The following is a 16138-nucleotide window of genomic DNA, read 5'->3' as shown; positions in this document are numbered from 1 at the left end:
GGTCATCTAAAAATGTCTTGTGTGCTTGTATGGAATATTTGCTTGGTAGATTGTAGGATGAAATTATTGCATACAGCAAGCCACCAAAAGCAGAAAAAGAGTAACGGAATACTCAACTACTAGTTTATACTTCTGTATTGCAGAAACGTAATGCAGATATAATTTAAAGCAGCATTGTGCCTTTTGTTCTGCTACTGTTAAATAACTTTTACATTTTGAAATTAGCTTTTTTATAAACTTAAGTACTAGGTTGAAAATGTGCATTTTTTTAATCTACATGTGTGTTGAGTTTGACACAAAGACAACACTTCTCTCATGCACCACACAACTCAGTGGTTTTCTATAAAATGAAACTGATTTTAAAGAAATTGTAACAGAAAAGTGAAGTTTATCATTTCAAGAGTAGTTTATGTTGGCCTCCATTTTGTCCTTGCCAAATTTCATCAAATAAATTGAGACAAAATTATCCCTACTCTTTTGACAGATCTGTGAACTCCAAGTAGACTGATGGTTCCAGCCCCTCATTTATAAAGACTTGTGCTTTGAAAAAGGATTAATTATGGCAATTTTGCTCAAACTATTGGAATAACTATGTTACCAGAACATAGTAACACATGCCAATAATTTCTTTGACTATGATATTCCTGTGATCGTCTCCATGTACCCTTCTGATTTGAAGGCTGAAGAAGGGAAGAACTTTCCTTCCTATAAAAATGGGCATTCATTTCAAACTGTAGGGGGCGGCAGCAGACCTCGGAGTCACGAGTCCGCCGGAAACAGAAAAGACGAAGAAGACTGGCGCTCCCACAACACAACACGGCAAATAACTGCTAGCTTACCTAGCAATTGCCTAGCTAACTTAAGTTAGTATCCCACACAACATGACACCTTAAATGTACAAAGAGGAAGGAACAATAAAGCTGCAGACTCTGATATCGTGTTTCATATAGGTACGTTCGCAAGTTTAATTCAAAATTTGCACAAATATGCCATAAAACCATCGGGTGCAGGCGCGATGCCATGCCAGCTAACATGCTAGCTACAAATAGTAACGTTAGTGTTGCTAAGATAGCTAACGCTACCGGCTTATCCACACGTTCGTTTTCTGAAGCTAACAGTTAGCGAAAACGCACATTAGTCAAAACAACATGACTGAATGGCTACTGCCACTAACGTTATATTGTCTTTTTAAATATACGCTAGCTAACGGGAAGTATTGATTATATAGCTAACTAGATGCCAAGGCTCAAACTCCAACGTTACTTTTGGTAAAGTACAAGCTAATTAGCGTTTGTTGATTACGTATTGTTATTATATATTTAGCTAGAAAGTAAAGATAAACTTTTTCTGAATGATGATGCTTTTGCACTGAGTAACTTCATCTTTGCTTACCATTGTTTCCCACTGCTAGCCAGTTAACTTGACACTAACCGAGTTTACTCTTGAGGAAGAAGAGCAATGTCAAGTGTTTGGTCAGTTCTGTGAATCTTAATCAAGTCGCAGCTCTCAAAATGAACTCGAGAGAAGTTGACATGAATAGTCTCACCTGTCAGATGCTGAGGGCACCCTTCCAGGATGTATGCAGTGTACAGACAAGCACACACCCCCACTGCAGTGGAGTTTTCTGTCTACTGCAACTTCATATCCAGCAAGGAGAAGAACTTGGTTGTTGCTGGAACATCTCAGCTGTTTGTCTACAGGATTATCCACGATGTGGAGGTAACCATAGGTCTCCATACTTCATTGTGGCAATTTGAAATACAACCATTAAAGTCTTTTTGTGATGTCTATATTTCTGTCATAATTTCAGAGTACATCAAAGGCTGACAAGTCTTCAGGTACATCCACACTTCGCACTGAAAGTACATTTGTTACTGTTAAAGAATGATATTAATTTAATGTGAGAGTGAATTTGTTGTCTGACTTCACACTTTCCTCTATTAGATTCCAAATCTCGCAAGGAGAAGCTTGAGCAGGTGGCCTCCTTCTCTCTCTTTGGCAATGTCATGTCCATGGCCAGTGTACAGCTCGTTGGAGCCAACAGAGATGCACTCCTTCTCAGTTTCAAAGATGCCAAGGTATCATTGTTCAAGCCGTGCACTGTTCAACAGCGTTTTTAACAGCCTGAAATTCTTTTTGACTAACCTCTGGGTGTGTTTGTCCTCTCTCCAGTTGTCTGTAGTGGAGTACGACCCTGGGACACATGACCTCAAGACGCTGTCTCTTCATTACTTTGAGGAGCCAGAGCTCAGAGTATGTACAGTAGAAACAAGAACACAGTGAATGGCTGAAAACTCAAACTAGATGTTGACTTGCTCAAGTGAATGAATTGCTAAACTGATTTGGCCTCATTTTTTTTTTTTTTTTCATTTTCAGGATGGTTTTGTACAGAATGTACATATTCCCATTGTCCGTGTAGATCCAGAGAATCGCTGTGCTGTGATGCTTGTATACGGCACCCAACTGGTGGTGTTGCCATTCAGGAAGGACACTCTAACTGATGAACAGGAGGGTGGAGTTGGAGAAGGGTAAGCCTGCACTTCACTCTAAACTCTGCTCATTATTGTCTTTTGGTGTCCTCGCTGAACCATAAATACTTAAATGTTGATTCCTTTGTTGGACTGAAAACGTATCTTGGTTTTGTTAAGGTCAAATGTTAATATTGTAGTAGCACTATGTGTATCCACGGTTTGAATGTACGTGTAATATCTAATTTGCAGCACCACTTATCTCTTATTGCATCTACAGACCTAAATCCAGCTTCCTGCCCAGCTACATCATTGACGTCCGCGAGCTGGACGAGAAGCTGCTCAACATCATCGACATGAAGTTCCTCCATGGCTATTATGAGCCCACGTTGCTCATCCTGTTTGAGCCCAACCAGACATGGCCTGGGTCAGTCCAAATTATTAGCTATGAACACATTTTTTTTATGTTATTCAAACAGTACATATTTATACAATGTGGTCTTGAATGCAGGTATTGGTTGGCTACAAATAAATGATTTCATGTTTAACTTGTGTTTTTCGATCACTCTGCCAGGCGTGTGGCCGTGCGTCAGGACACTTGCAGCATCGTTGCCATTTCCCTCAACATAATGCAGAAGGTTCATCCTGTCATCTGGTCTCTCAGTAATCTGCCGTTTGACTGTACGCAGGTCATGGCTGTCCCCAAGCCAATTGGTGAGCTCACTGAATTCTCTTTTCTGTTCTCTATGTACAGTCCGGTTAGTTCTATGTAAAGATCTTTTCTGATTGAAAACGGTCAATATGAGTGTACATTATGATGAAGTGTTTTGTATTATTGGTGCTTGGTGTTGTTGCTCCTTTGATCACATATCAAATATTTTTAGGTGGTGTGGTGGTGTTTGCTGTGAATTCATTGCTGTATCTGAACCAGAGTGTTCCACCATATGGAGTTTCTCTCAATTCCCAGACGAACGGGACAACAGCCTTCCCTCTGCGTAAGTGTGCTTATCTGCAGTTTTATCCGGACATATGGACTTAACATACCTTTGATATTTTGTGATGCTCATCACTGGATAACATGGTTTGGCTACCCAGGTGTACAGGAAGAAGTGAAGATCACACTTGACTGTTCCCAGTCTGACTTTATTGCCTATGACAAGATGGTCATCTCTTTGAAAGGAGGAGAAATGTAAGTTTGTCAATACCATCAGAATGTACATGAGCGATGCTGGCAATTTATGATTCTTCGCTAACTGTGGTTGTCTTACAGTTACGTGTTGACCCTCATTACTGACGGCATGAGAAGTGTTCGGGCTTTCCATTTCGACAAAGCTGCTGCCAGTGTCCTGACAACCTGTGTAAGTTCTGTCTGTCACAATGGGCAACAGGGTCTGATGAGACAGGAAGTCTCCATCTCAAAAGTGCAGTTAATGCCAAAATCAATAATACAGGTTTTTTTCTCTTACCGGTAATATAATTAATCCATCCAGATTGTGGTGTAGGTCGAAGATGTCTGCCTTCTCTCTAATATAATGGAACTAGATGGCTCTCAGCTTTTTGTGCTCAAATCTCCCAAGAAAATACCCTTTCTTACCCTGAAGGCAGTGTCTTATATCTAGTGAACCTTTTAGGGTATGCACTAAATACGGAATTTATACGAAGTCCGCCAGCTTTTAGAGGATTGAGAACAGACAGTCTGTCAAAGTAATGCCTCACACTCTGGGCTCTCCTCCTCCAGATGGTTACCATGGAGCCGGGCTACCTTTTCTTGGGCTCCCGCCTCGGAAACTCTCTGCTGCTGAAGTACACTGAGAAACTTCAGGAGACGCCACCTGAGGAGGGCAAAGAAAAGCTGGACAAAGATAGAGAGAAGGAGAAGGAGAAAGATAAACAGGTATGTTTGTGATTTTGTGGTGAAGCACCACTGAAATCCAACTTTATTTTCCCCTTCTCTCCTGTTGTTGCAGCCATTAATTTTGATGTACAGCTTGACAGGTTTTCAGAGTAAGTGTCAGAAGGAATCCCGTCTTGTTTGACAGCTTGTCCCCCTGTAAAACTAAATCATCATCTTTAATGAATTCCAGGAAGAACCACCAAGCAAAAAGAAGCGAGTCGAATCTTCCACCAACTGGACTGGTATGGTCAGATTTTATTTATGACATGTGCCAGAAAACGTGTGTGTGATCTGCCAACCTCTGTTTCCACTCTGCTTCTTTGTTTTGACAGATGAGGTGGATGAGATTGAAGTGTACGGAAGTGAGGCCCAGTCAGGCACTCAACTGGCCACCTACTCCTTTGAGGTTAAAAAAATAAATAAATGGCAAAATCTTAGTTGCCTTTTATGTCTTTGTATGAAGCTGACTGAGGGTTGTGTTTTTACCCAGGTGTGTGATAGCATACTCAACATTGGACCTTGTGCAATGGCCTCCATGGGTGAACCTGCCTTCTTGTCTGAAGAGGTACAAACAGTTAAATGCTTCCTAATGTCTATTACCGAGCATTTATTCTCTCAACAATTGTATTTTAAGGTTTCTGACTTTATCTTCCCCACAGTTCCAGAGCAACCCTGAGCCCGACCTGGAGGTTGTTGTGTGCTCTGGCTATGGCAAGAATGGTGCGCTGTCTGTGCTTCAGGTAATTCCTATGTTTTGTTATAATGCACGTGTCGCTTGTTAGATATTTTCATGATAAATGTTACCGCACCATCCTAAAACCTGTGGTCGCGAGGGCCGTCTGCCACAGGTCCATTGATGGTGCTACAGTGAAGTCTGGGTCTACCAGGGCTGCCTCAGAGATCGACGGAGTAGCCTGTAAACACCCCAGACACAAACCGACGTGCTCACAGTTCAAATATTCTTCTAATTTGTAACACTAGCATGTTGTGGGGTATGTATGGAAGCGCCTAAAACCTGGAAATGTGTTATGATTTGTTTCCATTTTTTTCTCAGAGAAGCATCCGACCCCAAGTAGTCACCACGTTTGAGTTGCCAGGCTGCCACGACATGTGGACAGTCATCTCAAATGAAGTCAAGGAAGACAAAAAAGTACTGTGGAAGCTTCTGTATTTCTCACAAATTAATTTTCACTGTGTTAATTGCTTCATAGGTTGCGCCTTTTCTTTGCAGTAAGATGTTTGTCACTCCTTTCCCAGGCTACAAAAAGTGATGATTCAGAGGACGGGGCAGAGACGGAGACCGGCGAGGATGGTGAAGAGGGAGAGAAAGAGAAAGAGGAGAAGGAGAAAGAGGTGGAGGAGAAGACTGAGCCTCAGCTGGAGGATGATACAAAGAAGCACGGCTTCCTCATTCTGAGCAGGGAGGACTCAACCATGGTAAAAAAGCACATCAATACAAATTTTATGTCCTAATTTGATTTGACCAAATGTAAAGATGAACTGTTTAATCCTTGGGAAAACAAAACTATTAAACCAGATCTATTATACCATTGGGATGTTTTCTAAATGAACTAAATTGATTGTGTGTTGGTGTTTAGATCCTTCAGACAGGTCAGGAGATCATGGAGCTGGACACGAGTGGTTTTGCCACCCAGGGACCAACTGTGTTTGCTGGAAACATTGGTGACAACAAGTACATCATCCAAGTGTCCCCCATGGGTATCCGGCTGCTGGAAGGAGGTAAAATAGTATGCAAAAAATGGAGAAGGTGAAACAAGTAATAATTACATTTTCACATTTGCTTGTTTCAGTAACAATAAGAAGTAAAGGAGAATACATGTATAATATCAAAGCTTATTTAAAGGTATTGAATATAGTAACAGTCTGTTTCTCTTTTCTCTTTCACAGTGACACAGCTCCACTTCATCCCTGTGGACCTGGGCTCTCCCATAGTGCATTGCTCTGTGGCAGACCCTTTCGTGGTCATCATGACAGCAGATGGCGTGGTCACCATGTTTGTGCTGAAGACTGATTCCTACATGGGAAAGACACACCGGCTGGCCCTGCAGAAACCACAGATCCCCACTGTGAGTGAACCATCAGAACATCACTACTTATAGAGTCTTTTTCCTAATCAAATCTGCCCCCTGCTGGCCAAACTGAAGCTCTGATCTGGAGTAGCTGGCTCTGTTGTTCAGTACTGAGCTTCAATAATGGAACACAACACACCCCTCATTCAGAATCTAGATTCACAGCATTCTCTGAATAGGTTGTAACAGTAATTAGCTTGTTTAAAAAGGCCTCTCATTCAACAGCAATCCCGTGTGATCGCGCTGTGTGCGTACAGAGATGTCAGTGGGATGTTCACCACAGAAAACAAAGCTAACTCCTCCGTCAAAGAGGACACCATCATCAGGAGTCAGTCTGAAGCAGAGACCATCATCCAGGACCTCAGGTGAGAGCATCACCTTCATACTGAAACATGCAACCGGTCGCAACATGTCCTGATTATTGATGGATGGATTGATTATCGTTAAATCTGTGTGCAGTAACGCAGTGGATGATGAGGAAGAAATGTTGTATGGAGACTCAAACGCTGGTGCGGTGCCTTCGAAGGACGAATTTGGCCGCAGCTACATGGGAGCAGGGGCTTTTGGGAGTGACGGAAGCTGGAGCAAAGCAGAGCCCAGCCACTGGTGCATGATCACCAGGGAGAATGGTGTAATGGAGGTATGAACTGTATTTTATATCAGGGGATTATGTAAACTATGATAATCACCGTCAAAGTGCTGTTTCCATACTTCCTTTTTCACACTCCTTGTTTTAATTTAATCAGATTTACCAGCTCCCAGACTGGCGACTGGTGTTCCTGGTGAAGAACTTCCCAGTTGGCCAGAGAGTGCTGGTGGACAGTTCGTCTGGCCAGTCAGCAGCACAAGGGGAAGGTAAAAAAGAGGAAGTGACACGTCAAGGAGATATCCCACTGGTCAAAGAGGTGTCTTTGGTTTCACTCGGCTACAATCACAGCAGACCATATTTACTGGTGAGTGTTTTCTGCCTCATACAGAGAAAATAAGAATATACTGACACTGAAGGAAAGCCATGTATGACAAAATGTTTCCTTGCTCCAGGTCCACGTCGAACAGGAGCTTCTGATCTATGAGGCGTTCCCGTATGATCAGCAGCAGCCACAGAACAACCTGAAAGTGCGCTTCAAAAAAGTAAGCCCTCAGACCAATAAAGGTATACTAAATCAAGACGAGTTTGAACGAAGTGAGTCTTTACTGTGCTACTTTCCCTCTGCTCAGGTGCCCCACAACATAAACTTCAGAGAGAAGAAATCAAAGCTGAAGAAAGATAAGAAATCAGAGAGCGGGGCCACAGAGGAGAGCGCAGCTGCCAAAAGTCGGATCGCCAGATTCAGATACTTTGAGGACATCTCTGGATACTCAGGGGTGAGGAACTTTTTTTTATATACAGATATTAGAACTTAATAATACTCTTTGATTAGCCTAATAAATGTCCACATTTCCTCATTGTCCCAGGTGTTTATCTGTGGTCCGTCTCCTCACTGGATGCTGGTCACGTCTCGTGGAGCCATGAGGCTTCACCCCATGAGCATTGATGGCCCCATCGAGTCTTTCTCACCCTTCCATAACATCAACTGCCCCAAAGGTTTCCTCTACTTCAACAAACAGGTACACAGAGGAGATACCATCACTTTGGTATTGCTAGCATATTTATTTTCATGTCCCTCTAAAGGGAAACAAGATATAGCTTATTTTTAGCAAGATTATTGTTGGTATAACTTGCGTATGTTATTAAATTATCAAGTTTTTATTACTATTTGTAGTGGTAGTCGTAATATCTTGGACTTTAGGAGACTTATTTGTTTTTCTGGGGCTTTCAAAGCCCTGCAGGAATGAGAATGTGGAGACACTGACCACTTTTTGTGCGGTTTTTAAAGCAATATTTAGTGACATCAAAGTGCATACTACCAGCAGATCACACCAAAACGTATTTTTTTGCCTTTTGCACAGTATTATGAATTGAACTGACAAGATAAAATGTGATTAGAAAAAAAAAAAAACTTTTATTGATATTATTATATACAAGTAAGTAATGTAAGTATTTCAACTGATTCTCTCTGTCTGATGGTCAACTAGCATTCCATTTAGGGGATGAGCTGGTCGCTATAGCTAAATAAAACCAACGACTAGCAGCAAGTGATAATGGACACACAGCTCACCCTGACATGCTGTCTGGCTTTGAAACACCATAGACTCAGGTGGAAGCTGGGCGAAAGAAGATATCATCGACCTAAACCAACGACAAATAAGCTAAAATTAGATTTTCCAAAATCCTCGCTTGGTGACACCATGCAGCTGCATCGGAGAGCAGATAAATGAAAATCCAGACTTCGGGGTATTTGAGGAACTCTAATAATTTCACAGGGAAGAAAGCAAGAATGTCAAATAGGGCACCCACCAGGGGTGTTAATAAAAGGCTGGCCCATGCAACTCAGTATGTTTGGTCTGCCTCCTGACAGACATAGTGGAATTGGAGCTTCTATAATTGGTCACACCAGAAGGTGCTTCCCATGAGATAACCCTTACCCTAACCCAGAGACACAAATCAGAGCTTCAGCAAATTTGAAAAGGAACAGTTATCTGTAATTTCTAACTCCTCAGGCAGTTTTCAGTGTGTGTGTATGTGTATTTCTTACAGGGCGAGCTGAGGATCAGCGTCCTGCCCACCTATCTGTCCTACGATGCCCCTTGGCCTGTACGAAAGATCCCATTGAGGTGCACCGTCCACTACGTCTCCTACCACGTCGAGTCCAAGGCAAGTCTCCTCTCACTCAGCCCACACAGCACCAGGGACACCAGAGCAGCGACGTGACACAAATTCAAGCTGATACACTTTCCCTGGACACACACACACACACACACACACACACACCTCCACTTGCATAACGCGATGCAAAATAAAAGCGCATCGATCGTGAGGCTTTGAAAAAAGTTTGAGATGAAAGCCCTCTGGCCTGAAAGTTTTTCGTACTGCGAGAGAAAAAATCAATGAGGGTGACTTTGAAGGGATTAGTCTTTGATGTAAAGTTTTCTGTGTGATTTTGGCTTTTCCCCTGTTAGGTGTATGCTGTGTGCACCAGTGTGAAAGAGCTCTGCACACGCATCCCCAGGATGACTGGAGAGGAGAAGGAGTACGAAACCATAGAACGAGGTCAGACATGAACAGGCGCTCATGCACACACACACGCACACACATATACATACATACATACTCACTGCCCTCTCAGGGGAACTGAAGTACCTGTTCAACAAGACCTCCTGCCATGAATATAAAAATCATGATTTACATGGAATAATAAGATAATTTAGTTTGTCTTTCATATTTACATATATTATTTTAATTATTTCTCTCTTTTAGCAAACCGTTTCAACTGTTTATTGGTTACTTAGGCTTTTATGCTTTTAGGTACTATTTTAACCAATTAAAGTATAACTTTTAGCTATTTCAATAGTTTGTCCCTTTTAGCTAACTCCTTCAACAATTTATCAATTTCTTTTATCCAATTTTTCAATGATATGCTTTGCTCCATATTTCAACCATTTATGCATTGTTTTTTTGGTTTGTTTTTTTCCTAAGCTAACTATTTTAACCGTTTATTCATACAGTTATCTAACTATTTTACAGCCATTTATTTATTTATTGTTATTATTTCAATTATTTGTTTCCTATAGCTACCTATCTCAACCATTTATCCAGTTCTTTTAGCTAACAAAACAGAATAGATGTTTACTGTCATTGTTTCAAAAACAATGAAACTTGGATAGCAGCTATTAGCTTGACAAATAGAAATCAACTATATAAGTTTAGAAAATAAATGAAACTAGTACAAATATATACAGTAAGATAAATAGCAAGATAATAAGTATCGATTAGTTTCTGAATTAATTTATTTAACTGTTTCAACCACCTAAATTCACCAGCCATTTTCAAACACTATTTTGATGTTTAATGCCTGCTCCCTTACCACTTTCTACAAACTTTCAATCTTAATATGTTTTTAATGTGTTGCACTTACCAAGTTGTTGAGAGGCATGTATTGTTCAGCTAGTGCTTCATAGCTGTTAGTTCACTGATATTTTGACAGTTAATAAAGACCTGAATTGCACCTATTTTAAACATATTTGACTGTTTTCCACTTGAACACAGATATGTGTGTGTATTACTGATGTTTCTCCTCTGTCACACTGCAGATGAACGCTACATTAACCCACAGCAGGAGAGGTTCTCCATCCAGCTCATCTCTCCAGTCAGCTGGGAGGCCATTCCAAACACGCGGTACAAACTGTTTTCTTTATGTAGCTCTCCCCTCTGCAAAACAAGAGTGCTCCTTGCAAAATCATTGAGAAAGTCTTGTTTTAATAGACACTGGGCACCTATGAATAAAGAGGTCCACTCTTTTGTTTTCTCATTTTCTCTGCACCGGCTCATCTCAGTGGAGGCTTTGTGTAGCTTCTAAAGAATTGCAGGAATTAATTGAAAATCTTGGGTCATTTATCCTGAGGTGTAGACAATTAGTGTAGTCTCACATGGCTGCCTTCCCTCATTTCGGTGAGGGTCAGTTGGAAATGTCAGGTCATTTGTACAAGTCCCTGGTCATTTAGTTGCTCTGCATAATCGTTACCCACCACCCCGTGAGGTTTTGTGCGAGGAGCTGAAGCACTGAAGTCAGTCTGGCTCGCAGAATTTCAGCATAATACTGTATGTAAACTAATAGCGGTAGACTCTGCATCACTATCTTGGCTCTAACTTAGCCTTTCTTTTTACTGAGATGTATTATTAAGCCAAGAAAGCAAAGGATTGTTGCAACCTTGGCACTTGTAAACAGAGTGAATTTGAGTCATGCACTCTGCTAACTTGAGCATCCTGTTGGTTCTAAAGCCTATAACAACACAGAACCTTTAAAATATGACAGACACACTCAAGCGAAGATCATCCTTTTTGTTTTCCTTCAATATTCCCTGTTAGTCTTTCAGCACCACCTGACTATTTTAGGCAAAATGCAGAGGAGGAGAAATCTTCTCTACCACTCCTTTTTTCCTTGCTTGTTGTCATCCTGCAGTGTCAGCTGACCATGCACCATGTAATTCCCATTTTTTGATGTGATGAGTCAGTGAGGTCACTTTACAAATATCGCAGCATGCAGCATTTTTTCCCCAAGGATGCTTGTGTTTGCCCTTTGTCCACATTCATTTTAGCAGTTCATTTTAATTGATTTCCAGCATGCAATAAATTGTGTCAGTTGAAGAAATTCAAGGGCACTTGAATCCATCTTGAAACAACGGATCCAATCGACTGTATGTATTTTAAGCTCTCTCTTTCAACTTTTAGCTTGTCTGGTTTAAAAGTGGAAATGTGTTTAGGTTGACACATTCTGTTTGTGATCACCTTGGGCCTTGATTTTAGCAGATATCTGAATTGTTTTCTAAAATATTGAACATTGTTAAGGACTTGCAGAAGAAAACAATAGACTTTCTTCAACAGGTGTCCGACAAACTTTGATTGCTATTCACAATGCAGCACTGACTTGATCAGTTCTCCTGTAGAGCATCAGGATCAGCTGGTCAGCTTACTGTTATACCAGATGTGTGTTTGATTATGTGTTTAAAACAATATAAAACAACTGAAGAGTGTGGCCAATCAGAATGTGTATTAATACAATATTTATTCATCCAATACACAGTGGAGACTCAAATGCTTAGTTGACACTTTTACACACAATCCAGTTTGCCATGACACAGCATCAAATTTGTGGCAGATGAATTGAACATGATATTGTTTATTACATTGATATTGGGTGAGAAGATGTCTCATCAATCAGATGTCAGTCAAATTCACCATTTGTGAAGAAGACAAACCTGACAAGCTGTCCTCTCTCTGTCTGCATTAGGTTCGACCTGGACGAGTGGGAACATGTGACCTGTATGAAGACGGTGGCTCTTAGGAGTCAGGAGACGGTGTCCGGGCTGAAGGGCTACATCGCAGCAGGGACCTGCCTGATGCAGGGGGAGGAGGTCACCTGCAGGGGCCGGGTGAGCAGCACCTAGCAACAATTACACCACAACACTAACTTGTTTCTTTTTGTACAAAATGGTGACAATAAGAAACAAAAACATCTGCTGATGGCCTATTGTTTGATTCTTGTGTTCAGATTGTGATCCTGGATGTGATTGAGGTGGTGCCAGAGCCGGGCCAGCCGCTTACCAAGAACAAGTTCAAAGTGCTCTATGAGAAGGAACAGAAGGGACCGGTGACGGCTATGTGCCACTGCAACGGATACCTGGTGTCAGCCATCGGACAGAAGGTGTCTCAGCGTAACTCTGGGAATTCACACAACTCAAATTAGAAAACACACTGAATAGAGTTGGATTTGAAAAGAAATTAAACATTAATTTCTGCCGTAAACTGATCACAAAGCAAAGTCAATTTTGAAAAAATCAACTGCTTTTCCACCAAAAATAAGTGGGTCTACACAGGTTTTTAAACATGAGTCAACCCACTAAAATTTGCCTATTTACCCCAAACACTTATTGCCCGGGTCTTACGTGTAGATCACAGCTGATCATAGCTGAGGTGATAAAAACCCGTGTCTACTGCCCAGTCAATTGACAGGGTATAAATTCAGAGTTTAAACAGTCCCATTGCACACAGAAACTCGATCTTAGCGGGTTTAAGTGGGATTTTTGACCCGTGGGAAAGGGTTACTAATGTTGGGTGTAGAAATGAGGTGTAACTTCCTCGATGTCCACTGCAGATCTTCCTGTGGGTCCTGAAGGACAATGACCTGACGGGCATGGCCTTCATCGACACTCAGCTCTACATCCACCAGATGTTCAGCATCAAGAACTTCATCTTGGCCGCAGATCTGATGAAGAGCATCTCGCTGCTCCGCTACCAGGAGGAGAGCAAGACGCTGTCGCTCGTCAGCAGGGTGAGGAAGTGACACCACTGAAACAGTCATTTTCTGTATCGTGATTATAAAAGGGATTGGTTTGTTTATGAACCATATTTTCTTCAGTATCAAAGACAGTTTTCAATTATTGCAGACATTTCATTGCACCCTTTTCCAATTAGAAGTTTGGACCCAGACAATCAGGTTTCAGTGTTGTGTTTACTTACTATAACCTGCGGCCTGCAGAAAACACAGTATTGATTTAGATGTACAAGTCAGTGTTGATGGTGTGTCTCCTGCCTGTGGGTGTTTGGATTCACTTGTGTCTCGGGGACTGTATCTGTCTCTAATTGTTTTCTTATTGTTTTGCTGACAGGATGCAAAGCCCCTGGAGGTTTACAGCATTGAATTCATGGTGGATAACAACCAGCTTGGCTTCCTCGGTAATGTTTGTTTAGCCTTTACAAGTAAATTCAATACATTTCTGCAAAACTCTCATGTCCCTTTTATTTTCTTTGCCTTTTAGTGTCCGATCGAGACAAGAACCTATATGTTTACATGTATTTACCTGAAGGTATGTGATGATGTTGGAACACGTGAGGCAAATCTAATGTAACTCTGTATCAAATGTAAATCCACTCATGTGATACGTTGTCTGTGTTTGCAGCTAAGGAGAGCTTTGGAGGAATGCGCCTGCTGAGGCGAGCCGACTTCAACGCTGGAGCGAATATTAACACTTTCTGGCGGATGCCGTGCAGAGGAGCCCTGGACACAGGCAGCAAAAAGTCTCTGACATGGGACAACAAGCACATCACGTGGTTCGGTACGTGTCACATGTCTTAGCCAGCGACCGAGTGAGTTGCGTCTCAACCTGCATCTCGGGTGACAACTTGTGATTGAATCTCACTTCCCAACTCTATATGCAAAAAAACACCACATAGCTCTGGGACAAGTGACCTGATAGATTTTTGCACAAATATAGAACGAACTTCACATATATCATTTGCAGGATTTACGCAAAACAAATGAAGAATTTGTCCAACAGCATATGATTGATAAATTAGGCCGTTATAAACTATTTCCAGTGAGTGGGACAGGGTGTCAGCAAGAATCGCCCAAACCGGTCAAAAAGCTTGGATACATTTCATATTTCCAGTTAGCTTTGAATTATTCAGTTAAGCAGAAGCAAAAGTGTATAAAGTGATATCTTGATATGATGGTATCATCACGTCAATACAGTTCCACTAACAGAAGATAAGATTGTATTAAGTTATTGCTTTTCCCATTGGACACACATTTAGTTGGTAATTTTAGTGATTTATGCATTACAGAATTTGGAACACTTGCAGACTGAAAAGAAATTATATAATGTGTATTTCAAGAATAGTGTTTGTCATGCATTTAAAGATTGAATTTTCTACTGTAATGAGGCTTCCCTAAATCACAGGGAAATGAAAAGATTGGAGCTGTCGTGTTAGATATTTATTTGGTATTATAAGCACAGTTGGCAGCAAAGAAGTGGTTAATTAAATCCAGATGCACCTACAGTGGATAAGTAGAGTAACATTATTTATAATATTATAAATGATACAAAATGACCTTTTCTATTCAACTGAAACACGACAAGATTATGAAAACCATGGGAAATCGGGATTGTGTACATTAATCTAATACAACCATCATTTGTTTTATTTGAATTGCTGTTTTCCTTTCCTGTAAAGTCATTTGACTGTTCTGAAGTCATACGGTTTAGTTCTCCCTCTATTAAGTTTGATTTTATATTATGTATTTGATTTTATATGTTGTACCTGTATTTGTAGTAAATTGATCCTTATTTGTTTTTGTATTATCTGTTTTCACCGCATTACCCGCTGTTACAATTGTACAAGATATTAAGAATGATTAAATTGTTCAACTCAATGAAAGGATCATTTAAAACAAAAAAGGAAATTAGAGGATTGGAAAGAAATCAGCTTCAAATTCCCAAATGATAAATGTGGACTAAATCTGTATTGCATGCATCTGTTTTCCCACAGCAACCCTGGATGGAGGCATGGGTTTGCTCCTCCCCATGCAGGAGAAGACCTATCGCCGTCTGCTGATGTTGCAGAATGCTCTCAACACTATGCTGCCTCATCACGCTGGTCTGAACCCAAAGGCCTTCAGGTATGTATCTATGTACAGTACTCGCCACATCATTAGCAACTGTTTGGATCATATACCACTCATAATTTAGTATGAGTGGCTAATGTTGTATTCGATACAACTGACTCTTTTTGGGTCTCTGGTCCAGAATGCTGCACTCTGACAGGCGATCCCTGCAGAACGCCGTGAGAAACATCCTGGATGGAGAACTCCTCAACAAGTACTTGTACCTCAGCACGATGGAGCGCAGTGAGCTCGCCAAGAAGATTGGTACCACTCAGGACATAGTAAGTACACACCGACGGAAGAGAGGATGCAGTGGAGTCAGTCCTCATACTCTGATGTCCCTCTCATTTTACCCTCCTTTCATCTCCAGATCCTGGATGACCTCCTGGAGATGGACAGAGTCACAGCTCACTTCTGAGAGCCACATTCCCACGTCTCGTCCACTGAACGCTCTTTTTATACCGGAAGGAGAAATGTTTTTTTTCTTTGTGCGAACCTGAATTGTTTGTCTTACTTGTTGGATAAAAAAAAGAAAAAATTAAAAAAAGAGGGCAGCCATGTTTTCTTAGGATATTTTGTATAAAAACAAAAATCAGTAAAAGTAATTTACACAAATCTTTTGTGTGTCTTTATTGAGCTTGAAGT

At 41.1% G+C, this 16138-nt stretch overlaps 1 protein-coding gene across 1 annotated transcript; it reads left to right on the top strand.

The window, feature by feature from the left end:
* Positions 1–767: 767 nt before the first annotated feature.
* Positions 768–16108, top strand: cpsf1 (cleavage and polyadenylation specific factor 1). The gene is made up of 38 exons (XM_037092311.1): positions 768–950; positions 1554–1719; positions 1811–1838; positions 1945–2078; positions 2173–2253; positions 2377–2528; positions 2749–2895; positions 3043–3182; positions 3353–3463; positions 3564–3657; positions 3739–3826; positions 4207–4362; positions 4553–4604; positions 4695–4768; positions 4853–4927; positions 5022–5102; positions 5417–5512; positions 5620–5799; positions 5961–6102; positions 6271–6449; positions 6678–6817; positions 6912–7092; positions 7199–7405; positions 7494–7583; positions 7671–7817; positions 7908–8060; positions 9091–9207; positions 9513–9603; positions 10644–10728; positions 12341–12482; positions 12602–12754; positions 13205–13381; positions 13719–13785; positions 13869–13916; positions 14010–14165; positions 15379–15508; positions 15636–15774; positions 15864–16108. The coding sequence occupies exons 2-38, from the start codon at positions 1576–1578 to the stop codon at positions 15909–15911; spliced, it is 4425 nt and encodes a 1474-aa protein (XP_036948206.1). The 5' UTR covers positions 768–950; positions 1554–1575; the 3' UTR covers positions 15912–16108.
* The last annotated feature ends 30 nt before the right edge of the window (positions 16109–16138 follow it).

The sequence above is a fragment of the Acanthopagrus latus genome, chromosome 3, assembly GCF_904848185.1.
Source record: "Acanthopagrus latus isolate v.2019 chromosome 3, fAcaLat1.1, whole genome shotgun sequence".
NCBI lineage: Eukaryota > Metazoa > Chordata > Actinopteri > Spariformes > Sparidae > Acanthopagrus > Acanthopagrus latus.
The sequence above is the reverse complement of the archived record's forward strand: the minus strand, read 5'-3'. Positions and strand labels throughout refer to the sequence as shown.